This window comes from Zootoca vivipara, chromosome 1 (assembly GCF_965207765.1).
Source record: "Zootoca vivipara chromosome 1, rZooViv2.hap1.1, whole genome shotgun sequence".
NCBI lineage: Eukaryota > Metazoa > Chordata > Lepidosauria > Squamata > Lacertidae > Zootoca > Zootoca vivipara.
This window is the reverse complement of record NC_142582.1, coordinates 51310381-51338149: the sequence shown is the minus strand read 5'-3', so window position 1 is coordinate 51338149 and position 27769 is coordinate 51310381. Positions and strand designations below refer to the sequence as shown.

The following is a 27769-nucleotide window of genomic DNA, read 5'->3' as shown; positions in this document are numbered from 1 at the left end:
CTCCAATGAGCAGCGTAGAAAACATTCCTCCTTTACATCCCAAGATCAGAGCTGCTCACTTATTTCTCTCACTATGTATTCGTGATGGAAATTGACCTGGGAGGCTGTGGGCCCCAAAGGAAAGTCTTTGGCTAAATAAACACTGCAAGCCCCCACTCTGCTTCTCAGCCTGAGCTGACTCAATTCTAGCAAGTACACTATGTGGTTCTGTCCAGCACTAATAATAGGAACTCCTGGGTGATATATTAAGACCCAGGGTTTTCTGTGACACAATATGGTTTTAGTGCATATGAGTAGGATTACAAGATGTATGTTTCACTGTGTGTCTTAAGTAGAATCAGCATACGTTGCACTTTATAATATATGTTATAACATTATGCTCATATATCAGGAAAAACAGATTTATGATTTCTTCTTGTGAATGTAACATCCCATGCCAACCCTGATTTGGTTTGGTTTAGTTTTTATGTGTTTGTTTCATGTAGATTTGTACAGATAGACTCCATGCCAAAATAACACAAATGCCTGAAAGTATGTTTACGGGATAGGGCAAGGTATAATTTCCCTGTGCTCTATATGTACCCAGAGTGACCAGATGCAACGAAGGACAACATTCCTGTACCTTTAATAATTCTGTAGAAGGAATTCTTTTTCTTTCTTTTTTTGCTAATTGTCACACAGGGATGAGATTGTCTGCACAATCTTTTTAAATTAATTAAAGGTCCTGGCCTCTTTTGAACCTGGTCACCCAATCAAGACTAGACTCTAAGCAAAGTTGAGATCAGGTTGTGTGAGGGAATGTGCATATGTCCGCGTATAAGTTTCAGCAGGTACTTACGGGTGGGGTCCAAGTTAGGATAGCCCAAGTGGTTCTGGATGGCCTCCCATAGGTCATAGTCTTCAAAGTTGAGTGCAAACTCCTCAAAGTCCTCATAGCCAAAAGAGTTATGGACACAGATGGCTATCCCTACTTCCGAGCTGTCTCCTACTCCTGTCTCCTTCACTGCATCCTCTCTGTCTGGAACAGCCATTGCTATGTCCTTAAGAAGGTGGGAGTCGAGGGGCATGTGACAATCACAACATTGGCAAGGAGCAGGACTTAGCAGGTGGACCCTTTTTCTGACTGAAGCTCTTCAGGCAGCACACAATCCAGGAAGCTGCTAGGTCCAGTATTCAGGATTTCTTCTGACAGGATTTGAGAGGAAATGCCAGTATACATCATCTAGGCAAGTGAAAAGTGTAAAGACTTCCCCAGCTTGCTTGGAGTCAAAGGGAGCATATATGTATCCTTGCTTGCTGCCACAGCTCAGCAGGAAGTTTGCTGTAGGAGATCCAATACATGTGCTGCTGGAAGAGGTTCCTTGGCTTGTGGCACTGCCTGTTGTGCCCCCTTATACTCTTTTGGTGTCTCCTCCCACTGAAGCCTGGAAAGCAGCCTATTGGCTTTTCTGTGTCCTGGGGCTCAGAGCTGGCATTTCCATGACGTCTATTCTGTGCTCTCACATAGAAAGAACCAGCATATGGGGAGGGACATGCCATAGAGCACAGCCCGTACATGTACATGTACATAAACTGAATCCTAATGGCTTTGAAACTTTTCAGCAATTGCAACAACACTAAACCCTCTGAGCAGGAAACTGGATCGAATGTGGCCGCTCCCTTCAGGAGATAAAATGCATAGATCTCTCAGAAGACAAAAGTTTGCTGATAACTCTGAGCCAAGAAAGTCAGTAGGGAAAATAAAAGCCCTGGGAAGATACAGGGCCTGCCTGACCATCTTAGAATTCCATCCAGTCAATTATGGATGGACAGCATCTTAAGACATAAACTCATAAATCAAAACTGAGCCCTTGGCAACAGAAGACCACATCTAGACTGTGGGTCACTGGCCAGAGGTAGAAAGGAAGCTAAGTATTTCAAGACTTTTTCTCTAGTGCACTAAGGCCCAGAGAATCCTCACCAGTGGATTCTGAATTCAGTGTTGGGAGTGTAGGTGTGAACTAAGCTGAAGAATGAATGGCAAAGTTCCATGTAGACACTGAACATGCATTTTTGTGGCCCTAGTGATTACAGTGGTGTTTCCTTAAAGTATTGTTGAAAGAAACAACTCAGAAATTATTTGCCCTGGTAGTTTTGGGCTGGCAAGAGGATACAGCAGATATTACAGAACTACTTTCCATTGCCATTGACCCACCTCACTCTGGTATGAACAGGATATTATGCAGGAATCAAATCCTGAAAAGGAAGTGGATTTGTAAACAAGAGTTATAAGGGAACCTTGTTTGATTTAGCTATGATTTGTGTCAGCACACAATAATGCAAAACCATGTTTAATATGGGGACAGGAGAGGAGGGGGAAGGAAGGGGAAAATATTCCCAGAGTGGAGAGGAAATGCGGAAGGGGTTCTAAACACTTGATTTTGGGGAGATAAAGTTGGGAGCGTGACACACTGCACTACCTGTGTAAGGGCAAAACTACACATGACGCTAAATGTGTCTTTGCATTTAACATGTAATGATTATCCCATCCAGCCCTGAGAGGAAATTTAACCATTTGCTTCTCTGCTGTGGTCCTGAGAAAAATCCCTTTTCTAAAGATGCTATTTGCACTGGGCACAAATCTCTCACTGATTGCAAACTAGGGTATAGCGTGGTACTAACGTAAGGTTCACTTTACAAGCAGTCACAGATAGATGCCTGTAGGCTTAAGTCAGATGATTCATATCCATCAATCTTCCCACACAACCTATTTCAGTCTGCTTCCTTCCTGGCTTTGGGCCACACTAGAGGTTATGTTGTCAAAAGCAAGCACCCAACTTCACCTTTGCAGAGGTAATGGCAGTGCTTGGCACTCACAGAGAAGGATCTGTGGGTGGAAGAAAGCAGTGTTCAAACCATCCCTTTCCTGCTGATTATCCTCTGAAAATGCCCCTACGTAGCTATCCCCCCCTCCAATTAGGCTAGTTTCCAGTTTCCAGTTTTTAGCTCCAGGGAAGGGAATTCATCAGTCCAAGGGAAGGACACTTCCAGGGGAGAATCAGCAGGTGGAAGGCTACACACTCCCACCCTGCCTGCTGATTCTCCCCCGCAAATGTCCCCCCTCCCCACATTACTGTTATTTTGAGAATTCTGTGTTTTCCTTGCAAGTTCTAGTTTTTCCCTTCCATGCCTGAATAATTTGTCAAGAGACTTTACCAGATCTTGCTCTCCTGCTTCCCTGCCACTTACTCATTCCATGTGGCATTTGTGTTACATACGAATGTTGTTAACATGAGATACATCACCGAAGAAGAACTAGGTTTTACATTCATATCATAGATTTTCAGCACAAATTTATTTAAGCCTCACAAAGGTATCCTACGAGTTAATTTCAAAATATAAGCTAAGTTCCCATTATTTTATTTCAGCACAGTTCTTTTTCTTACCTCTATTCCAGACTCTCCCACCTTAACAGATTGAGGTTGAATCCTGACAAGACAGAAGTACTGTTCTTGGGGGATAGGAGTCGGGCAGGTGTGGAGGACTCCCTGATCCTGAATGAGGTAACTGTGCCCCTGAAGGACCAGGTGCGCAGCCTGGGATAGCTGTCCATGGAGGCGCAGGTCAATTCTGTGTCCAGGGCAGCTGTTTACCAGCTCCATCTGGTACATAGGCTGAGACCCTACCTGCCCGCAGACTGTCTTGCCAGAGTGGTGCATGCTCTGGTTATCTCCCGCTTGGACTACTGCAATGCGCTTTATGTGGGGCTACCTTTGAAGGTGACCCAGAAACTGAAATTAATCCAGAATGCGGGGGCTAGACTAGTGACTGGGAGCGGCCGCCAAGACCACGTAACACCGGTCTTAAAAGACTTACATTGGCTCCCAGTACGTTTCCGAGCACAATTCAAAGTGTTGGTGCTGACCTTTAAAGCCCTAAATAGCCTCGGTCTAGTATACCTGAAGGAGCATCTCCACCTCCATCATTCTGCCCGGACACTGAGGTCCAGCGCTGAGGGCCTTCTGGCGGTTTCCTCGCTACGAGAAGCCAAGCTACAGGGAACCAGGCAGAGGGCCTTCTTGGTAGTGGCACCCACCCTGTGGTATGCCCTCCCACCAGATGTCAAAGAGATAAACAACTACCAGACTTTTAGGAGACATCTGAAGGCAGCCCTGTTTAGGGAAGCTTTTTAATGTCTGTTGGAAGCCACCCAGAGTGGCTGGGGAAACCCAGCCAGATGGGCGGGGTATAAATAATAAGTTGTTGTTGTTGTTGTTTTCATTTCAGTAAAGTCATTGTACACTTTAAATAAACCTTTAAGGCAGTGTTTATACACTGAGACTATCTAATGACTTACAGCAACATTTAGGATATTTTTGACATATTCAAAAGGAATATGTCATATAATTTCATATACCAGTAATATTTGAACTTGGGGGCAGTAGTGGAAGGCATGGCAGGGTGGCCTGACCTCCCAATAGCTGAGTCTATTGCCTGACCTCCCAATAGCTGAGTCCCTACTGCTTACCAGGAAGGAGGGGGAGAGGCAGTGGGAAGTCCGGCAAAGCACAAATCTACTGATGGAGCTAATCTGCCACTCCTGTCAGTATGTTTGCACTATACTGAATCTCCTACTGCTCCCCCACTCCCCTCCTTTCCCATTTAGCAGCAGTAACTCAGCTGTTGCGAGGTCAGGTGAGCATCACTGCCCAACCACACTGTCTGCTATTGCCTAGAGATCATCCAAAGAAACTGAATGGTGGGGGATTCCAGACAGACAAAACGAATTACTTATTCACACATCATCACATATGGAATTTGCTACCACAAGCTGTGGGAATGGCCACCAATTTGGACAAGCTTTAAAAATTATTTAGACAAATTCATGGAGGCTGCTAGTCATGATGGCTACACATACTACCTTCTGAAGCAAAGGCAGCATGCCTCTGAATGCCATTTACTGGAGAACAGTGGGAAAGGGCTTTTGTGGGTCTTCCATAGGCAATGGCATCTCGTTCATCCCTGTGAAAAACAGGATGCTGGACAACATAGGCCTTTGGTCTGATCCAGCAGGGTTGCTATTTTGTGTGCCTATTTCTGCCTGGAAAATGGAGGCAGTTCTTACAGTAGCTCAAGAGGAATTATTTTTGTGTGGCTTGGGTAAACAATTTGACACCAGAGTAGGTGCAAGTAGGACTTCTTTGTGCTGATCTCAGAGAGTAGAGGGATCCATTGGGGTCTAGGGAACAAGTTAGGTTTTTACCTCTTCATAAAAAAAGGTGGTCAGAGGAGGTACAAACAGTGGTTGGCAGAATCATGACTGGGGCGGACAGAGAAAACAGGAACAATTATTCTCTGCTTACAATCCTATGCATATTTGCTTAAGAGTTACTTAAGTCCCATTGAACTCAGAGGCTTATTTCTGAGTAAATATGTGGAGGATTGGACCATAAATCTTCGCAAATGCAAAAGCTTGTGGTTATTGATCAATACAGAGAAACAGTAGGCTTAAAGACAAACAAAGAACCTGTTCTTCACACAATGCATAATTAACCTATGGAAGCCTAAGGAATTGCTAGAAGATATTATAATAGCCATTAATATAAATGAGCATGCTGTGATAGCCAAAAACACAACCTCTTTTAGAGGCGGTATCCATCTAAGTACTTAATATATGAGGGATAAACAAAAGGTACATATACCTTCATTGTATCTTTCTTGTGAAAGCTACTGCGCAATCTAATTGCCGACTTTTAGTACAAAGGGCTATTGTTCTATGCAGCATAGCAATATTTATGCATTTATAAGCCTCCCATATTCATTCAGTGCTGCACTAGGAGAGAATATTGGCAGACAGACACCATCACTATCACCCCCACCCCCATCACCAGGGACCCAATCAGAACCTCACTTTTCATATCATCAAGGTCAGCAGAAGCCAGCATCTGAGCCTCAGCTTCATCTGTGGGAATTCGCTGGTAGGTGGCACTCTCCATGGCGGTCATGCTGCCGATACACACCCTCTCCTTCAGGTCGTAGCTTGCCCGTTGCCCACTTGGCACCTGACTCCAAAGTTTGCGCTTGTCCCAAACTCTGTTATCTTTATATCCAGGGAAACTGTGGAGACCAGCAACAGAGGGTGTAATGTTGGCACAGGCATTACAATAGGAAAAGTTGTTCCTAGAAGGGAGACGAGCCAGGGAATGAGACTGGCTACGTACTTTTGATCTCTCCTAAACAATCCTGGAAGCAAGGGAGAATGTTGCCTCAGCAGAAACAAGCTATTTCCTAGCGGGAAGGATGAAACCTGCAAACGAACCCTCTCCATCCAATTGATGGAGTATCTTGTTACATCAGAGCTGGTAGCTCTCATGTTCCTTTTTAAGAATTGCACTTCTAAAAACCAAAGCTGCTCACTGCTTAAGCTTGCTTGGAAAGCAGGTCTTCTGCCTGGGAAAACTGACCTCTAATCTCAGGTGCATGAGGGCCTGTTGTGATGATTGTTAACAATCACATTTGTAACATGTTCTTCAAAGAGCTCAGGGCACTGTACATAGGGGTTATTGCATAATATCCTCACAACATACCCTCAGTGATAGGACAATCTGAGATGGGCCAAGGTCACCCAGAAGGCTTCAAGGCAAAGCAGAGATTTGAGCTTATACCTCCCTTATTCAAGCCCAGAAGCATCACACCTGTTTCTCAGTTATGAAAAGAAAGAGCCACCTAGCAATTTACAAATTCCAGGACTGAACTTGAAAATTGGAAATAGGTTCTAGAACTAAACTTGGATTACATATGACTCAAATTAAGCCCAGTCCCATCTATGTTTGGGTCTTCAGAATAATATTTTGGTCATGAATTGGGTACATACAAGCACCTTTCTTTCACTACCCACAACATCTGCATCCCATCTGAAGCCCAAACCATGTAAAGACCTGAGCTCGCTTACCTTTTGGAAGAAATAGGTCCCTTCTCTGGCAGCAGATCGGAGAGATAAGGGAGTGGAGAGAGGTGACTGCATTCCTCTGCCACATGAAATGGCAAAGGGCATGGGCTGCCACAGGCTTTCTCCTCCTCCTCCTCTTCATCACTCCCAATGATAAACTGTAATGAAGCAAAGCAAAGAGCCTATCTGGCACAGCAGTCAGGAAGCCAGAGAAATGCAACTCCTATTGCCCTGGCTAAGACTGACAAAAAGAAGGAAGGCTGTGAGTGTTTATCATTTGGAAAACTGCCATCTACGCCAAAAAATTTCCATATGCTTCATTCTATCCAGCTGTTTCATACTACAGTGGTACCTTGGTTTATGAACTTAATCCATTCTGGAAGTCTGTTCTTAAACCAAAGTGTTCTTAAACCAAGGCGTGTTTTCCCATAGCAGCAGGGGACTCAATTTACAAATGGAACACACTCAACGGGAAGCGAAACATGTTCTTATTCCAAGGCAAAGTTCACAAACCAAAACACCTACTTCCGCGTTCTTAATCCAAGTTCTTCATAAACTAAGCTGTTCTTAAATCAAGGTACCACTGTATGTGATTATTCCACCAGTCTTTAACAGATAATGCATATGCACACAATCACATACAATCAGGGCTGGCCCCAAAAAACTTGCTGCCTATGGCAGAACAACAAATGGGACACACACATACCCAAGTCAAGGCTGGCCAAGTTCTTTTGGCGTCTGAAACAGAAAAGGTCAAAACCACCTCCTCTATAAATAAATAAATACACAATAATACATGAAATAACTAATACTTTGCTATCTTTTCATGATGCTAAAAACCAGCTGCCTGAGGTAACACCCACACTTTGACTAATGGTTGGGTCAGCCAGCACTACAAAATATCTGCACTGCCTCATCGTAACACAGGGGGTACTGGAAATCTTTCAACCTTGTTTCCACCGTACCTAATTCTTGTATATGCATCTCCAAGCCAATGGCCCTTGTTGCTGCGTGAGCAGGAAATCTCTCACCTCAATGCTTCCTTCTGCCAGCCCTGCTTTTGGTTTGCCATGAGACTCTCCTTTGGGAGAGGCTTCAAGGTCAGACTCTGCCGAGGCATCCTTCTCTAGAACCTCCTCCCCTTCAGATTCTGCTTCCTCTTCTTCCTCCTCCTCTTCTTCCTCTTCCTCCACCTCCTGGATGGTGGGGGTGACATCAGAGGGAGGTACAGAGGTCTTTCTAGGTTTTTTCTTTTTCTTCTTCTTTCTGTCAGAGTGGGGAAGTCTCTTCTTGTAGGGGAGAGGCAGGTGGGTGGAGAGGGGGTGATGAATGTGGTGGGATGTCTGGCGATGGACTGTGGGAAAGAAACAGAGGGAGGGATTGCATCATGAAGAGAGGGCAGGAAATCATCCTGCAGGATGGGGATTGGGGAAGAAAAGACAGAAAAGACCTACACTCCATTTTAGCAACCTTTTCTTGTCCCTGCTAGGATTCCCACTGCAACACACGCAAAGAACTCAGGAAGCTGCTTTATACTGAGTCAGACCACTGGTCCATCTAGCTCAGTACTATCTATATTGACTGGCAGTGACTCTGCAGATCTGGCTGGAGATGCTGAGGATTGAATATGGGACCTAGTGTATGCAAAGCATGTGCTTTACCACTGAGCAATGCCCCCCTCCAGCAACACAGGCATTTCTTTCTCAGTCACTGTAAGAAAGAAACTACATCATCAGCTTCATATGGCTTTAAACTTTCTAAGAGGTAAAGGCAAAGGTAAAGGACCCCTGGACGGTTAAGTCCAGTCAAAGGTGACTATGCGGTGCGGCGCTCATCTCATTTTTCAAGCCGAGAGAGCTGGCATTCATGGGTGTAGACAGGATTTTTGTTAGGGAGGGCAGGACTTTGTTAGGGGTGCAGGACCTTTGTTAGTGGGGGCAGAACCAATGTGATTCATCAGTTCGTTAACTATTTTGATTGTTTTACTTGATCTAGGGAAGACAGCTGCCCCCCTTGGCTATGCCCATGCTGGCATTTGTCCATAGACAGCTTTCCGGGTTATGTGGCCAGCATGACTAAACCGCTACTAGTGCACAGGACACCGTGATGAGTGCCAGAGCACACGGAAACAGCTGTTTACCTTCCCACTACAGCAGTACCTATTTATCTACTTACACTGGTGTGCTTTCGAACTGCAAGGTTGGCAGAAGATGGGACAGAGCAATGGGAGCTCACCACCATCACACAGATTCAAACCGCTGACCTTCCGATTGGCAAGCCCAAGAGGCTCAGTGGTTTAGACCACAGCGCTCCCGCGTCCCTTTCTAAGAGAAGTCTAACAACCCCTAAGGCACCCCAAAAATATCTCAGAATTGCATATTTTATCTGTCCTGAGCCCAAACTCAGTTCCTGTTGCCTCCATGATACAGCATTTCCAGTTTTCTTCAGTAAAGTGTGTGTGTGCATGTGTGTTCCCACCAAATATAATATCCTATTTAAGCAGTGGACCTCACAGATTAGCCATTCTCAGTCTTTAACATGGAAAGCGATTTGAAAATGAAATCAGGCATACATCAGTAAACTGCAATTATCAGAAAGCCACTCGATCCTGCTTGGATTCAGTATTTCCCCTCAATCTAACTTTGCAAAACTCTGTAACTCTATCTCAACCATTAAGCATTACCAGGATCTATTTTAAGAAAAAGAAGAAAATTGAGTCAGGATCAGCTTTACCACAACATGGCTGTAGGTGGCAGCCTAGGGCAAGACTTTTGCTAAAGCAACAGATGAATGCTATATAAAGGGACAAAAACAACTAATTTCACTTCACTGAGTAAGTAGCAGCAGCCGGTCAATGGACTCTAGAAACTACAGCTTACTGGCACAGTGAAGAGGCAGGGACTCCAACTAGTCCTGGGTGTGCGGATTTCACTGCTTCATCTAGGGTAGCCACTTACACATTGTCAAAAAAAGAGGAAACATATCACCCAAAAGAGAAGAGGGAACAGATTTATATGTAGAGATAAATTATTTGCGGGTGGGCACAGAATGACTATCATAGCGACACCTGAGGCTACCGGTATCATTTAAACAGAAGTACAATAGATTTCACCATAGTGGGAAGACTTGGGCAAGGTGAACTGCATGCTTGCAGTCTGCTGAGCAGGTGTTAACTGGTGATGGGCAACTTCAAGGCCCCTGCTCTCCATTCCCATAGTTATTTATCCTTAAACTGGAGTTTTACCGGATAGCCCTTCAAATAGAGAACTCTTCTCTGTAAAGTAGGGCTCGTGGCCACAGTAGTCCTATCAAACCAAAGCAAAATGTATGAGAAATGGCTGCAGGGCTCAGAAGAGTTCCAGAATATCTTTTAAGGAAGCAATAGGAATTAGCTTTAATGTTTTGTCTAGGATGCTCAACTTTCTACCAGGCAAATTACACTTTACACACAAATCACAAAGTCATAATCATTTTATTATTGATGAAAAACCATCCCCAGGAAGTCACAAATTTGACTGGAGGAGTGGTGAGAAAAGGGTGCTTAATCCTTTCCCACTAGCCGTTTTCCAATTAAGCTGCTTTTCCCCCCATGGGGTAAAAAGATAAACGAATCAGGGGAAGACAGCAGGAGGGAAAGATTTTAAAAAATACCCTCTCCTCCTCATCAACTCTATCAAATCTGCAGCCTCTTTTTCATTAAAAAACAACAACTTGTTTTTCTTTTTCTTTTAAATGACACCATTGTGTCATTGCCCACATTTATGTGTAATATGTTGTTTTCCCCTTAGACGTGGTCTGATACTGATGAGGGGGCTGCCTTCAGAGTGAAGCCATGCTTATAAAGAAGAGATGCTTTGTGAAAGAAGAATCTTGATTGTTCTTGTTCCTGGGCTCAGCTGTGGAGTAGTACTCTCTGGAGTACTACTCTCCCTGATGTAGTTAGTTGTCCAAAGTCAGACCTGCCTTGTAAAATAATGCAGTAGAGTTCATGACTGTGATAGTGGAAGCATCCACATGAATGAGCACTGCTGAGAAGCCCCAAATACAAAGAAATCATCAGATGTCCGTAAAACAATCCAAGAAACAGTATTGATATTTCCCTCAAACAGTGCACCATACAACTCTGTTCACCATCCAAAGCTGCCATCTTGCTTCCAGGTCTATCAGTCTAATCCTGTAAGTAAGAAACAACCCTGAATTTTACCAGTCCTTTTTAGCATTCACTTTGTCTCCCTTTTGTTTAATCTCACTGTAAAGAAGTGGTACAGTGACAATAAAGTATTTCTATTGTCAGTAAGCCATAGTCTCTGGATCTGAATTAGTAGTGTTTGTTAATCAGGCTATGTGGTCTAAACAACGGTGTGTGCCACAAGTAGGAAGCTTGAACTTCTTACAGCCAAACAACAACAACTTCCTCAAAGACTGTTAAAATGCATACTTGTAATTTTCATCAATACATGCAGATATCATATAAAAATTATATTATGTATCATAGCTATACTCCTGACTAATATCCTCCATCAAAAAGTGACAAGACAACCTGAAGGATCCAGCATGTATAAAACATCCTAAACTACCATCATCATACATGGAAAAGAAGTACCATAACATCTACAATAAATAATAATAATAATAATAATAATAATAATAATAATAATTTATTATTTATACCCCGCCCATCTGGCTGGGCTTCCTCTGCCACTCTGGGCGGCTTCCAACAAACATTAAAATACATCAAATATCACAGATTAAAAACTTCCATAAACAGGGCTGCCTTTAGGTATTTTCTAAATGTCAGGTAGTTGTTTATCTCTCTGACCTCTGATGGGAGGGTATTCCACAGGGCGGGTGCCACGAGAAGGCCCTCTGCCTGGTTCCCTGTAGCTTTGCTTCTCGCAGTGAGAGAACCACCAGAAGGCCCTCGGCGCCGGACCTCAGTGTCCAGGCAGAACGATGGGGTGGAGACGCTCCTTCAGGTATACTGGACCAAGGCCGCTTACGGCTTTAAAGGTCAGCACCAACACTTTGAATTGTGCTCGGAAACTGTCAGAGGTTCTTGTGACTACTCTAGAGTAATGACGCTCCGCATGCTTGTCTTTCAGCAGTTTTTATTAGTGCAGGCTATTTACAGTGAGCTGGGTATATACAACATGTCTGCTCAGTCCGATGCAGAATCCGGCACTGAACCGCCCCTTGACTTCCTCCAACATAAGAGTCTTGGGACAGCAAACCTCCTTCCCCTCCTTCTCCTGCGTAATTCCAGAACCGGAGGGAAGGGTCTACGCTCCATGTTTTCCGTCTCCCCCCTTTCCCCCCCTCTCTCTTCCTCCCTCCTGTGTAGCAGGGGCTCTCCAGTGCTGCCAGAACCCTGGCCCTCTCTCCCCACTTCCTGACTGCTTTCCTCAGCGTCCTTGCTGCCATTGCTGCTTGGGGAGGAACTGCTTCTGATGAGGGGGGAAGGTTCTCTATACTCTCTTCCCCTTACAGAAACGTACTGGGAGCCACAGTAGGTCTTTCAAGACCGGTGTTATGTGGTCTCGGCGGCTGCTCCCAAGTTCCTACATGTTGCCAAGCAAAGCCCCCAAATAACTTGATGGATCATAACTTGATGGATCAGATTCCATCAATATTCCTGTGGTTTTTTTTCATTGTGTTTTATGTTTTTCCTTTCAATGCTTTACTTATTTGCTAGTTTATTATAGCTTTGATGCTGAAGGAAATTAGCTCAAGCACTGTCTCCATGGGAACTGCAATACAATTGGCCTAGAATGACATGGATTTGATTATGACAATCATACCAAATTACACCATGGCTTATACAAAAGGTGTGTCCTAAGCTATATTCTTTTAGCTTTAGCATTAACCTACACCTCTGTTACTATACCTAGATACTGCCTACCAAACATAGGCTCAGACTTGTGTTTTACTGTCTAGGCCAAGAGAGTAAGTCATGCTGGAAATGGATCTAGAACTGTGGCAATTATTATGACCTCCTAGGGCAATTTAAAAAACAACAATAAGAATTTGACCATTGTGTTCTTCTAAAATAAATATTCCTTTTGGGTAAGGTATATCAAAGCTTTGCTCAGGATTTATTCTAAAATAGGTTTGTCTACACCACATTCCTCTCTACTTCTATAAAGCGGCTGAGTCTTAATATAGCATATTATAGTATTTAGTCTGTGGAGGGTAAGGACAGCGGTGTTAAAATAGAAATGAAATGCTTTGAGTTCACAGCTCAGAGCACTCTGGTTTGGGGGATGTTACCAGGCACCCCTGCATGTCTGAGGTCGAAGATCTGATGGAGTTTGACAGCATTTAATTTGGAATTTAGCAATGAAGCTGAAGGATGCTCTGTGCAGCTTAGCAACATAACATAGAATTAGTCCCCATCAGCACCAAAACTGCACATGCAGTTAAACATGTTAGCATGTGCAAGGGCTGTCATTTGCTTGTAAACAAACCAAGCATGTCTTTGGAAACAGAAAATCATGAATTGCAAAAGCCAGCATTTTGGGGCAAGCAGAATAAATGTTGGTCAGAAATGTTTAATTGGTGGGAAATGAGGAAGGAATGATATGTACTATGAAAATCATTGGCTTATCTTACACACACAGGAGGAACCACCCACCCACATGGCCTCCAACTTCCCAGGATTCAAACGCATTTCATTGACCATCGTCCAGTCTACCAGGGCTTGCATGCCCTCTCCTGTTTCAGATACTATGGAGAAAGAGCTGTGTGTCATCAGGGTACTGATGGCGACATGCTCCAAAACTCCAAATGACTGCTCCCAACGGCTTCATATAAATTTCATAAACTTTTATTGCACTAGCCAAAGGCCATGGCAGCATCCAAAAACACCAACAGTCACTACATATACAGTAAAACCATAGTCAAATCAACTAAAATTCTTTGTTATATAAATTAAAGGTAGTTCTCATACAAAATGTACAAATCTCCAAGTCCCCTTTGCAGTTGATAACTAGTTTATCTAGGGGTTTTTTTGCCCTAAGCTTCCTAGCAGCTTCATATAGATGTTAAATAACATTGGAAACAATGTGGAACACCGCAGCACAAGTGTCAGGGGCTTGAAGTGCACCCCCCAGTGTTGCTCTTTGGACTCAACCACACAGGTAGGAACAGCACAACTGTAGTACAGTGCCTCCAATGTCCACCCCACTCAGTCAATCCAGGAGGATATCATGGTCAATTGTATCAAAGGTCACTGAGAGAAAAAGTAAGGGTAACAAGGTCACAATCCACCTGCCCCTCTCCTGATACAGGTCATCCATCAGGGCAATGGATCCTGGTGGGTGAGGGGGTAGGGGGGGTACCTGTAGGTAATGTTGGAGAGGGTCTCCCATTTCCCCCGTGGTGGAGGTGGTTTCGGGGCATGGTCTGGCAGTGGGACTGGGCCTGTCTCTCCTGCCGTCGGTGGAGTTGACGGAGGGGACTTGTGGGTCCGGCCTGGCTGTGGAGGCGGCGTCTGTGATGGTGGATGTGGGATTGGGGCCCGGCATGGCGGCAGGACCAGGCCTGTCTCTCCTGCCGTCGGTGGAGGCGGCGGAGGGGAGCTGTGGGCCCAGCCTGGCTCTGGACCGGCCTGGTGAGGTAGGAGGAGTAGGAGTAGGGGGCAGGTGGTGGTGAGGTAGGAGGAGGAGGGGGCGGGTGGGGTGTGGCGCCAGTACAGAAATGGCATCTGTTCCTTTGCTGTCCACTGGAGGGAGCTATTTTTTAACAAATCCATGTTTTTACCTGTGACAGGTGTCACATCTGTGTAATCTAAGTTTATGGAAACACTCACATATTGCAATGGAACGTTGTGTCCAAATTTTAACTCAATCAGTCAAGCGGTTTTGGAGAAAGGTCATGAAACACAAACATGGACCTTTTACATTTTTGTATATGTGTATAAGATTGATCGCCTCATTATCGGTACTTATATTTTTAAGTACAAAACTACTTTTGGGGTGGGGGGTGGGTTCTTGATGATATTGCATGTATCTAGTAGCAAATCACACTGGCAAACTTCCACCTCAAACTTGCAAAAAAAAAAATCTTAAGAAGTCAGCTATGGAATGGAAAGTTACATTCAGAATGAAACCAGCGAGAGTGCTTCCAGGTCAGCCTCCTTGTTCTAAAAATATTACCGTATACTGTGAATAAGTGTATTCACAGTACCCTCTACACAAGAAAAAAAAAGATGCTGCTGCTTCCTTTCTCTCTCAGGATAGATGAACAAGGAAAATATGCCTCACCTGCAAGCACAAAGAAACTTTGTCATCTCCCATTGCCCCCCTCTATTTTTCCTAACAGTACAGAAATAAACAAAGTTAATAATTTGGTTGAAGCCTGATATCTGGGATAGCTGGATGAATATGTGAGACTAATTTCTTTGATAAATTCTAGGCAGCAACAGAAAAAGCTGCTTGTCTATAGCCAGTTTGGCTTCCATGAAGCAACCTCCAATAAGGTTTTGTAGTGAAAGTTCACAATAAACTTAAGGGGAGAATGAGGGGATATTAGCTACTCAAAATCAATTGCCACCAGTCAGAGAGACAAATGGATAATTTGTACAGTAACTCATCAATATGATATATTGTCTATATTTGGAATTAATGGCATTTTTTGAAGTCAAATAATTGAAACTTTTATTTGTGAATCCTTTCCTCCCTAGATATCAGATTTCAGTTTGAAAATGTTGAGTTATGCCACTGAAATGTTACTACTGACATATACACACTTGTTTCACCAAATTCTCCAAACAATGTTGCAAAAGTTGAGAATAACTTTTTGAAAAGCAGAATCTAAAGTTCACTTCTTAAAATATCATTTCCATTTGTTTCAGTTCTAGTTGGATTGGGTAAACTCTAGTACTTCCCAGCTTGATGGTATGGAAAGACCATAAATGTTTTACACATACTGGGCTGCCATACGTCCGGAATTTCCCGGACATACCCAGGTTTCATCTGCCGAAAATAGCAGCCGGGCAGAACATTCATAAATCGGTTACAATTCCTGGGGAAATCCAGATATATTTTTTTAAAAAAAGCTCCAAAACGCAATTTTTTGGGGGGGGGCGCGATATTGCAAAAAAAAAGCCCAACAACTTGTGTCCGGATTTTCACTTTTTGAAATATGGCAACCCAAAAATAGGCTATTGTAAGCAGGCCTTCCATATCATTAAAGATGGTTCCTACCTGAAGGCTGTGCTTGGTCTGTGCTCTGATTGTAAGCTGTGGCCAGTTTGTTTATAAGACATACGTACATTCAAAGTCGCTCTCGCTGTAGCTGCGACCTAGCTTCTCCTGGTCTCTTAGCACAGACTTGCTGATCAAGTCTCCGAACCGTTTGATAGCCAAGGTCTTGTCCAAATCCTCCTCATCCTCCGTGCCAGGAAAGGCCGTCTCAGCATCCTCACCATCCTGCATAGAAATCCACAGAACTGATCAATCACACAGTGCCTGAAAACAGTCTCTTAATACAGAGAGGCATAGAAAAATGCTAACCCCTTTTCCCTGTTCCCAGTCTACTTCCCCAATACTACCCACATTAACATTTCACAACGATGGGGTCACAAGAGCCCTCAAAACAACAGAAAGCAAAATACTTGGTAGGGTTGTCCACCCAGATATCCATTTAAATCGAACTTGCCTTCCTAATCCTGTCTGCCTTCTTCCCCAGATTGGGACTGTGAAGTTTATTGTCGTGTGCACTGTACAATTTTAGATATCCAGAAGGTGAACAACAGACAGTGTCCAAATCCATCCGTTCAAGACCATCCTTTATCCTCTCTCCTCTTGTTCTCTCTCCACTCCTCTATGATCAGTGTCTCTCACAATCTGATATTTTAACTGTCGAGTTCTTTCTCATCCCCTCCTGCATTCCAGAAAGGAGAAGATCCCTTGGTCTCCACTTTATTTGAGGGGCGGGAGGAGCAAAGCCAAAAAGAGATTGAATAAATGGCGATTCACCTCAGGAGACAGGTAGAACAGGAAATACACGACAAAGGCTTGGATCTAGAGATCCAATATTGGCTAGCCCATGTCACAGTTGTCTGATGTTTCCTATTGGTTGCCTGCAGAGCACATCTGTGTAATCCCAGTCTCCCTCCCCTCCCATCTAATCCTCTGGTCTTTTTCTTCCATCTTGCCTTCTTCTATCCTGAGTCTTTACCACAGGCTCTGACCCTATGCCATGCTCTCCACTTTGGAATATCTGTTATGGCCACTTTACTGTACAGCTCTGGATACCTCCCCTTTCTTTCTGGATCCATTTCAGTCCTTCCTGTGCCTTTTCCAAGCGCCACAGTTCAATCCTGCAGCTATGAACTCTGTCAGTTTTACCCTTTACCAATCCTCAGCTGCAGACACTGGTTAAAAGAAAAAGAATTCCTGTCAATTTAGCCTGAAATGCTGGTGCCAGGCTGTTGTGGACTCCTCGGTCACCATGGCAACACAGTAGGCCCAGCAGTGACAGGTCCTTGCTGAACCAGAATAGGAAGTAAAACCGATGAACAGCTCCCAACACCCACCCCTAGATAAGCAGTCGAGAAAAGCTACAATATCTGTGCTACTGTGCCTCTGTATATATACAGTGCTGCCATTGCTCCTGGAAAGGGCTTAATTTGAGACAGGGCTCAGCCCTGGAATTTGCTTTCAGCTACAGGACTAATTCCTGGTGCATTTAAAGAGTACCTGCAAGGTTGTGAAGGAAGCACATTTCACTCAACATGGAGTGATCACAGCTGAGCTTACACAGCAGGAAGTATGATAAAGGATTTTAAAGGCCTGAAGCCCTGCACCTATCATTTTAGACATTAAGGATTACTTTGAAGCATCATTTCTGGTGGATCTTGAAGGAGCCTGGTCTAAGGTGCAGGGCAGAGAATATATTACTAGATCCCCTCCATATAGGGAATCAAAGTTGCAGACATATTGTGATATAGACACTCCAAATGTAAAAAAATAATAATTTTTAAATGGCTTTATTCAGAGGACTTCACATGGAGAATGAAAACAAAGTAAAGATTGGTCATTTCTTACAGACATGAATATTTCATAATATCACAAAATCACACAAGTCAGTTGCTCAAGTCCACAATTATTTGGTTCATGGTTCTTTTGATCCACGTTATATACCAGTGTTTCTCAACCACTGTTCCGCAGCACACTAGTGTGCCGTGAGATGTTGCCTGGTGTGCCGTGGGAGAATTACTTTATATATAGTCAATATAGGCACAGAGTTAATTTTTTTAACATTTTCTAATGGTGGTGTGCCTCGTGATTTTTTTCATGAAACAAGTGTGCCTTTGCCCAAAAAAGGTTGAGAAACACTGTTATATACAGTAGTGAATACCAGTGATATAGTGAGTACCTGATCACCTGGGACAACCTTGTAACAATAGTTGCAGAATGAGTGACTCCACCTCCAAAATCTTACATTCAGTATTTCTAGATTCCTATCAGATAACTAGCTTTCACTAGCCTGATAAAGGCTATGGGTTATTACGTCATATTAGCAACAAATCTATGTCACATTGCCCTCTCATTCTTTGTAAAGCACCATATCATAAATAGTGCTATACTGATATATTCTATAATATTGCAAAATGACTGGCTGATTAGTATCACTGATCCATATAGAAAAAGTTGATCCTATGCAACCAATCTGTAGACAGACAGAGGCTTTTTCTGTTCTCTTGAACATCACTAGGAAAGCCCAGTCCACAAATATATATTAAAAATAGGAGAGCTTGGATCTCAAGAGAATTAAGTTTTTTAAAGCTATGGAATTAAAGTTTCCTGTTGTTGCCCCTGCAGCTACCCCCACCCACTGAAAAACATATCAGGGGGGATTGCCCAAAATTAGGTGGAGGCCTGCCCTCTTTTGGTCCGTTTTCCCCTTCCCCAGAAACCTCCTGTGCCCCCATTGCACATTATTCATACAGGCCTTCACCCTTTGGAGAGGCTTTTGTGACGTGAAGTTTACTTCAGGAAGAAGTAAGGGAACTGGACACTTTTATTCCATGACCTCCCTTGAGTTAACTTAACTCAGGATCAAAGCCAATGTCTTTTAAAACTCATTAAAGAGGGGAAATGCTTTGAGCTATCACTTCTGGAATACCAAACCTCAAAGATTAAACCCTGCTGCAGAAAAAGCAAGTCTTGTGACACCTTAAAGATTTAAAGAGCTCTGTCACAATTTATCCCAATCTGTATAGGATCTGAAAAATTTTTAATGTGAAATTGTTTTTGTTTTTAGAAAACGGAATTGTTTAAAGTTGTTTTTATTGTCTGTGTATTTGTGGTAAAGTTGCTTAGAGATATTTATGGGCAGCAATTCATAAATGGAATCATATAAATAAATTTGGTTAGTCTTAAGTGCTATAAGACTTGTTTTCACTGGCTGTGCAAATCTGTTATGCTTTTTCTTCTTGAGACCAGTGAACCAGTTAGGGTATAGATTTTCCCACAATAATGTGTGAACTGAGAAGACTCTGAGCAGGGCTCATAGCCAAAGAACTTCAGTCAAAAGAACTGCAGTAATTTGTACACTAATCTCATTTTCCACAGCAAAAACGTTGTACCAGTGCTTGAAAAGCAAATCTATTATATATATATATATATATATATATATATTCAAAATCACCTGCTGCACTGTAGTGAAGATGCCTCCCAAAGGAGCATTTTTTCCATCAGCCATCTTGGTTTAAGATCTATGGACCGTCATGCAATGTTTGGGCAAATATCAACCCTTCTCTTTCATTAGCAGGCAACCAGTAAGTCTGAGGCGTGGCATAACCTGTGGAGAAAGGATAGAACACATGGACATCTGGACCAGAGAAATGGCAAGGGTGTGTAGCTATATTTGTGATGAATAAGAGCTAATGGAAAGTTAAGAGCCACGGCTCAGAATCATGCGACACCTCATGCAAGACACTGAGTTCTAAATGAATTATAAGCACTCAGAAAAGTGACCTGGATATTGCTATGGACAGCTCAACAACTTGCTTGGCTCAGATTGCATGCCGCTAAGTGTCAGGATGTAAAAGGAATGTCGTGTGGCATAATAATAATGATAGTCTAATGATGTCCTCCTCTGGAGAGTCATGTGCCATTCCAGTCACCAATCTCATAAAGAAATGGGGGTGGGGAGTGTGCTGTGTACTGGGTTATGTGGAGGAAAAGCCTCTTTATGGGGATAGAAAGAGGACTTTGAGAGCACAGGCAAACAGCTTGAGATGACACAACAGATGTTTGTAAATAATAAACAGCAAAGCAAAGGAAAAGGATTGCAAGGGTTAAAATGCAGTAATTTATAGCTAATCAAGGAAGCATAGCTGAGTAATCCCTCTGTTTGCGTAAGCCCTACGTAGCTACTGGGTTTCACTGAGCAGAGACTTGGTCTCTTAATAGCCCTCTGGGGATTTTCTGTCTTCTCTTCAAAATAGTTTGACAAAGTAGACTGTGGATAGCATTGCTTCCTGGCTGGATTTAAATAGGACTCATGAGAGGGTCCCCCCTCCCATCTGGCTAGGTTTTTTAAAAAGAGCTCCATTTCAGTTTTAGGTGCTGGTCAGCTTTCAAGATGTGTATGTCTCTGTACATTAAAGCATACAAATGGTTGTTTTGTCTGGGAGAGGAAGTACCGGTAAACTCTCCTCTGGGACAGGAATTGCAAAAGTCTCTAAGCAATAGGATTGCAGGTAACATTAAACTGCTTTTGTGGATCTAGGCTGCAATCCTATACACCAGGCACGTCCAACAGGTAGATCGTGATCTACCGGTAGATCACTGGATGTCTGTGGTAGATCACTGGTAGATCACTGGCTCCCCTCAAAGAAGCTCAACAACATTGGCTCCCCTAAAAAATGCTCAACATTTTAGCCCTTCACCCCCCCAAAACAGGGCTTTCCCGCCTCAGAAAAGCTCAACAACTCTGACCTGAACCCCTAACAAATGGGGCTTCTTCCTTCCTAAAAAGTCTCAACAACTTTGACCTGAACCCCTAAAAAAACCAGGCTTTCCTCCTCCCTAAAAAAAGCTTAACAACTTTGACCTGAACACCCCAAAGGGGGGTAGATCACTGCCAGTTTTTAACTCTGTGAGTAGATCGCAGTCTCTTCAGAGTTGGCCACCCCTGCTATACATATTTATCTGGGAGTAAGTCCCATTGAGCTTAATAGGACTTACTTCTGAGCAGACGTGTATAGGATTGCTCTTAGTGTACAAATTGAGGAAATAATGACATGCAATAAATACACCTCAGTTAGTCCTACATAGTTAGAGCTCCTGGAAAAGCATTGCAAACAGTTCTCTTGAAAACAACATTTCAGCACAGAAGAGTGTCAGAAACATACTGGTGCAGGCTTGCAGAAATTCTGTTAAATGTTGGGCTAAGAATTTGACTAAAACCAACCATAATTAAGACAGTAATTGATTTCTGAGACAAGGAATGCCTCTGCAATCACTGAGCTGGAGCCTGCTGTTGCATCAACATCTAATTGTCCCTGAATGTCAAAATACTGCTCCTTGAGTGATAATAGCTATTGTGTAGCTTTGATGACCAACACCCTCCTCTGTAATAGTGAATCTTCTGCTTTTGCTAATTGCAATTATAAACATGCACTTTATTTCTTGCTTTAATTTGCCTCTGTAGCTTTCAACTCATTGTATTTTGTGTTGGCTTGGGCTGATCTTGACAAACATTTCCTCCTGAATAGTCCCAAAATAAGTTTTGTAAACTTAAATGAGGTGCCTCCAGAGCAAGCAGCTTGTTAAGACTGCTGCTGGTATTGTCTAAAAACGAATTAGGATCTCCTATGCATGTAGGTGATTCTAGCTAAGTTACATACACATGCAGCACCAAGTATATCTGCCTATAACACCTGCATACCATTTTATTTTTGTTTTGCTTTGCTTTTAACCAGAGTTGCCAGAAATTGAACCGGAGACTTTCTGCATATGAAACATCTTCCTTCTCCTATCTAACACTGAGCTTGGGTTCGTCCATTCATTAATGTATGTGTCTATGATGCCATGAATAAGGGATGCTTGGTGGACCTCTGGGTTGTAGAGTGTTACTTTCCATGCAGGCTCAATAGTCATGAGTCACAATATTTATTTAGAACGTAAAAATGAAAGAATTCCCCCTTTCAAAATGTACAGAATGCCATGAGAAGGGACTGAGAAAGTGGGCTGACTCCAAAATAGAAACATAGTTTGTGGGGTTGAGTATTCAACAATGACCTAGGACGTCTAAGTTTGACTTTCCATCCAACCATGAAGCTCATTGGGTGACTGAATCACTTTCCCTCTCTCTTAGCCCAACCTACTTCAAATGGTGGTTGTGAGGATAAAAGGGAACACACACCATGTAATTACGTTTCTGTTATCACAGATGGACATATGAAGTTGCCTTATACTTGACAGATCATCGGTCCCATTTAACCCAGTATTTTTTATGCTGACTGGCAAGTAGTTCTCCTAGGGTTTGCAACAGAGGACTTCCTCTTTATCTGCTACCTGATGATTTTAACTGGAAATGCCAGGGATTGAGACTGAGCATGCACCCCATCCTCTTCACAAGGGTTTCCCCCGCCAAGACCATACTCAGAGAAAAGAGTGGCAGTTCAAGACTGCAGCAATGCAAGAACGGGATCATTTGCATTTGACATTTGCCCTCGCCCACTCCATTCTGTTGGCTACATACTAGGACTGGGAGTGCTCGAGAGGCTAAGGCGGAGGAGGGAACTTGAGAAAAGTATATGTCCGTAACAGTAGCAGGACATGGCTCTGTGGAAAGCCCAAAACAGACATTCCGTGGGACTGCGGCCCAGAGTGGAGGAGGCAGGGAAGGGGCAGCTGCATGGCTAGGAACAGCTGGAAGCAGAAGAGAAGTGGGGGAGGAAGGAAAACAGTGACAGAGGCTGTGATGTCAACCAGATTTTTGCATGATGCTCTCCGTTGGCAAGGAAACTTTTGTCTTCTCTTTACCAGAAGCTGGAAGAAAGTGGAACTCCTCCCACCACTGTACCTGCACGCTAGTCCTGCTCCTACTGCATTTCTGCTGCTCAAACAGCTGTTAAAGAGTCAGCAAGTCTTACTGGGAGTGATTGACAAGGACATTAATCTATTAAAGCCATGTGCTGTGGACACTTCCTTTAAAGGCTGATGTTAATAGGCCAGATGGGCCACTGGTGCTGCCGATTAAAGCAGCTCTTAATTCTTACGACCTTTTATAGCCTTGCCAATAATGTATCTTTCTCTCATACAAGCCAGTATCATTTTACTTGGACTCCCTTGTCTATCTGCCTAGCTGAGCCCACTTTTACATTCAGACTAAGGGGGCTTTGAGGCCATGTATTTATACACTGCTGAGCGTGGTCAGGGCATGGCTCATACCTGAACCTTGTTAGACCCATGGCAATAAACAAGAGAAGCAAGAGGAGGAAGAAAAGGACAGATTTGATTAGAGAGATGCACGTCACTCCCAAATGATAGGCTGTTGGCGCCAAAGGAGGACCAAGAGAGGGACAAGATGCAGTGCCCTGCGCAACAGAGCAGGAGACAAGGGCTCAAAATCTCACTTAGCGCATGCCCAAAGTTCAAACCCCTGCCTGAGGAGGAAGGAACCTTTGAATATGATGAGCAACTGGAGACATAGAGCATGCACTGAGATAATAATGTGCAGTAGATGGGACTGAACTGAAGGCATGACACGTACAAAAGCACAGACACACAAATGAGAATGTCTATGCCAGGACTACTTTGGCATATGCATATTTTGGGGGGATCGCAGTGGTGGTTAATTTATGTGTGTGAGCAGTGCTGGAGCTTGCACCTAACTGACAGCCACACCCTCTGACCTGGAAGCCCTGGCAACTGATCCCACAAGCATAGAGTTTTGTGAGGGGAAGTACTCTACACATGCTCAGAGGCACTCTCATCTGCATTGCTTCAAATTTTCCCAAACTGAGACCTGTTCCCTAGAGCTAAGTCTCAGCTCATATTACTTCTCTCTCTCTCTCTCATCAAAGGATTGCTGATTTATTGCACTAGATTTTGCACTGGGGGAGGGGGCTTGCATTGCCACTTGTCATGTTCAGGAGGCTCCAGATTTCCCAAGCATCACTGGCATCTTCTGTGGGCATGCCCAAATGTGGGCATGCTGGGCGGTGAGAATGCAGACACATACACGGCCTGTTCTGAAATGCCCCCCCTCCCCTTTTTCCTTCTTCTGCTCTCCAAACAACTCACAAAGCATGCACATACCCTGCCGTCTCCTCTGCTGCCCTGGGAGCCCTCACCCCCCTTTATTTCCTTTTATTTAATTTTTTTGCAGCAAGGACTTGACACTCCGGAGAAAGAAAGCCCCAAACCTGTGTGCCAAGCACAAGAGAGGCGAAGGCAAGCCCATCTAAAACAGTACTGCTATGAGATCCACAGCTTTGCTCCCTGCGGAAGACTCTCTCTCTCTGCCCTGCACCTGGCAATGTCAGGGACATGAGGATGCTGGACCAGGATGGGATGAATGAAGGCAGGAGTGGGGGTGGGGAAAGAGGCTATACTGTACCTCGCTGCTGATGAGAAGGAGAGCTGCCTGCCTCCAGCCAGGGGTCCACCGAATTCACGCTGCTGTGACTGGCCTCTTCTTGCCCTCCCTCCTGCTGCTGCTGCTGGAGATCACTCAACATGTGTCCATTTCCCTGCTAGTGGCTCAGGTAGGGCGGCTGTTTGAGACACCTCCTCTTCTCCACCACCACCTCTGCCTCCTCCTCTTCAGTGCAGCAGCAGCAGCAGCTTCCTGCTCCTCCTGCAGGCAGCCATCCGCTGTTACTGGCTCTGCTTGGAGACGAGCTGCACATTGGCTGCTCTGGCTCCCTTATTTAAAATTCTGTGTGGCGAGCCGCTCAGGCTATGAGTCACTCCCTGCTTTTCGCCGAAGCAGGCAGCAGGCAGCTGAGCCGCGTGGCTATTCTGGAGAGTCACAGGATGGTGGGAAGGAAGGAGGGACGCCAAGTCACCTCCCTTGCTATGACAGCCTCACTGGCACCTCCACACCCAAGGAGCATGGCACTGGGGCAAAGCCACTTGATTTGATGCCTGCACACAATCTTCCATCTCTCAGAGGTGCCAACAAATAAAATATTGGGGTAGGGAGAGGTAAGCCCTGCCCAACATAATTGATCACAAGACGCAGAACACACACACCATTTGAACAGCAATGCCCTTCAACTTTGGGGACCCCAGCTCCCTCAAATATTTTATTGGGGGAACCGAAGGGACATCACCAGCCCCAAGGAGTTGGCTCCTATGTCATCTCTACATACCAACTTGCATGATGCATTGCTATTCCAAAGGATTGCACACACCAAATTGAGAATAATACCAGTGGCTAAGAGACTCAGCCCTCCTGGGGCTTCTTGATGAGTTTTGAGGTTTTGGCTTTTTAAACTGTAAAGACTGAATTCTTAATCCATGTTTTATATTGCAGCTGTATTTCTAAAAATTGTTTATCATGAATCTTAACCTTTTTTAAAAATGCACGCTGCCCAGAGAATTTCAGTTATGGGGCAGCATACCGGTAATAATAAATAAATCATCAAAGAGCTCCCACTTTGAATCTCAGCACCATAGCTGCCAAGTTTTCCCTTTTCTCGCGAGGAAGCCTATTCAGCATAAGGGAAAATCCCTTTAAAAAAGGGATAACTTGGCAGCTATGCTCAGCACTGTTATGAACTCACTTAGGCAAGCCACTCTTTCTCAGATGTACCTTACAGGGTTGTTGTGAGATTACAGTGGTACCTCGAGTTACAGACGCTTCAGGTTACAGACTCCGCTAACCCAGAAATAGTACCTTGGGTTAAGAACTTTGCTTCAGGATGAGAACAGAAATCACGCGGTGCCGGCATGGCAGGGCAGACTTTGTGGTGCCTGAGGCACAGCAGCAAATGTGCCTCACCTCCCAAGTCAAGGTGCATAGGGTCTAAGACAAAAAATCCCACAAGCAGCACCACTCTCTGAAAAATAAATAACACATTAACAACAAATTAAAAAATATTTCCTGCCATTATACCCAGGCTGCCTCATTCTCCTTAATGATGGGGCCAACTCTGACAATGCAAGAAAAGTGCTTTGAATACTTGCAAATGCTATACAAATTTCAACTATTTTCATTCCTGTGCAAATTTTTGTGCCAGTTTTAAGTTACCTTGGGTGCTTTAGCTGAGAGGTGCCCCATGAATAACCAAGCAAACAAATAAATAAATTATCACACATGTTGTGTGAACAAAAATATATTGACAGGAAATTCTCTCTCTCTCTGTGTGTGTGTGTGTGTGTAAAAATTTAAAGCAGCCATACCTGAAGCCATGTTAAAAGTGTATTATTTATAAAGAGACACTACACAGATCATATATTCACAGGTGCATGCTATGATTTTTTGTTTGTTTAAGATCTATGCACAATCAGCTGCTTGCTAATCTTGTCAACTCAATAAACCATACATCAAAAGTATTCCTTGTCCCTGCGCTATAATATAGGACACAAAAAGTAGTTCTGCTCCCACCCAAATTAGACCTGATTATTTGACCTTCAACTATTTTCTCAAAAGTGTGTTAACATGAATGACAGGAGCAACTGTTGGTGCCCTATTATAATTTTTTCATAAGGGAAAGCTTTGACATGAAAACTGAGAATTTATCTCCCAGAGAGGAGAGAGATCTGTTCAATTAATAATTTTTGCTTGTGTGTTAAATATTCTGAATGCTCTATGGACCAAGCAGGAGTTCCCACACCCAAAGCTGGTCATTTATTTATTCATTTGTTTATTTATACATACATACATACATACATACATACATACACACTTATTGGAACAATTCACAAACAACTGTACTTAGAATGGAGTAGGAGCAGTTAAGTCATCTAACTGACCTCAGTGGGTTAAATAATTTTAAGTGAGTTGCAGGTGACTACAGTACCTAAAACTCTTAGTTCCACCGAACATTTGTACTTTGCAGCGAGTTATTCCCAAATGAGCAATGGAAGGATTTTTATCAAGAAACATAGCTGAGGGCTCATCCACACTTCTGCTTGTGCTGTGCCTAGAAAACATGGGTCTGAGCAGTTAGTGTGGATGAGTCCTTAGTCACAGCTAAGTTTCTGGATGGGATGTTTTTGTATTATCTCCCACATCTATTGTGCTGGCGCTATCCTGGCTACTCCGCACAGATTGTCAGAAACAAAAGACAGAAGAAATTTTCAGTAAAACTTCTCTGGAAACTGGCAAAAGATCCAAGAAACATGGCTGTGCATTTATTTCTGTCCTGATCCAAAATTCCCAGGGTTTAGGCCCTTCTGAAAACAGAAGGTGGTACTGAGTAGGCTACCAACAACCCTGCCTCAAATAAATTATTACACAGTACTCATTATTAAGACCTGAAGCACAGTGATCCACAGAAGAATGGGGAATTCTGGCCCTCTGGATGTTCCCATCAACCAGCATAGTCAATGGTCAGAAATGATGGGAGTTGTTGTCCAGCGACTTCTGGAGAGGCAAAGTTCCCCCACCCCTACGGTAGTCACTAGAGAGCCTCAAGATTCAAGCTTGACCATCAAAACATTGTAAAGTACGATATCCCTCAGCTTCTCATCGACTCCTGCAAATAATCATTTCCCACCATTATATTGGCTCTGTAGGAAAAGTGCAACAGCAGGTCCCCAGTTCAATCTGTGGATACTGCAGCTGGAGGTCTGATTCAATATAAAATTGAAAGAAAAGACAGGTGTGACCAGAAAGCGTAGAGCAGGGGAAGGAGAACTTGCAGCTCTC

The 27769-nt window shown here is 43.7% G+C and overlaps 1 protein-coding gene across 1 annotated transcript in view; it reads right to left on the bottom strand.

The window, feature by feature from the left end:
* The window catches only part of SLC4A3 (solute carrier family 4 member 3), a 45967-nt gene extending 21248 nt beyond the window's left edge, over positions 1-24719 (bottom strand). The window contains exons 1-6 of the mRNA XM_035126521.3: positions 24509-24719; positions 19583-19735; positions 16200-16356; positions 7960-8282; positions 6932-7086; positions 5891-6096 (exon numbers count right to left, since the gene is read on the bottom strand). Of these exons, the coding sequence (XP_034982412.3) occupies positions 5891-6096; positions 6932-7086; positions 7960-8282; positions 16200-16356; positions 19583-19636 (895 nt within the window). The 5' untranslated portion in view covers positions 19637-19735; positions 24509-24719. The remainder of the gene's footprint in view (positions 1-5890; positions 6097-6931; positions 7087-7959; positions 8283-16199; positions 16357-19582; positions 19736-24508) is intronic.
* Between the last annotated feature and the right edge of the window lie 3050 nt (positions 24720-27769).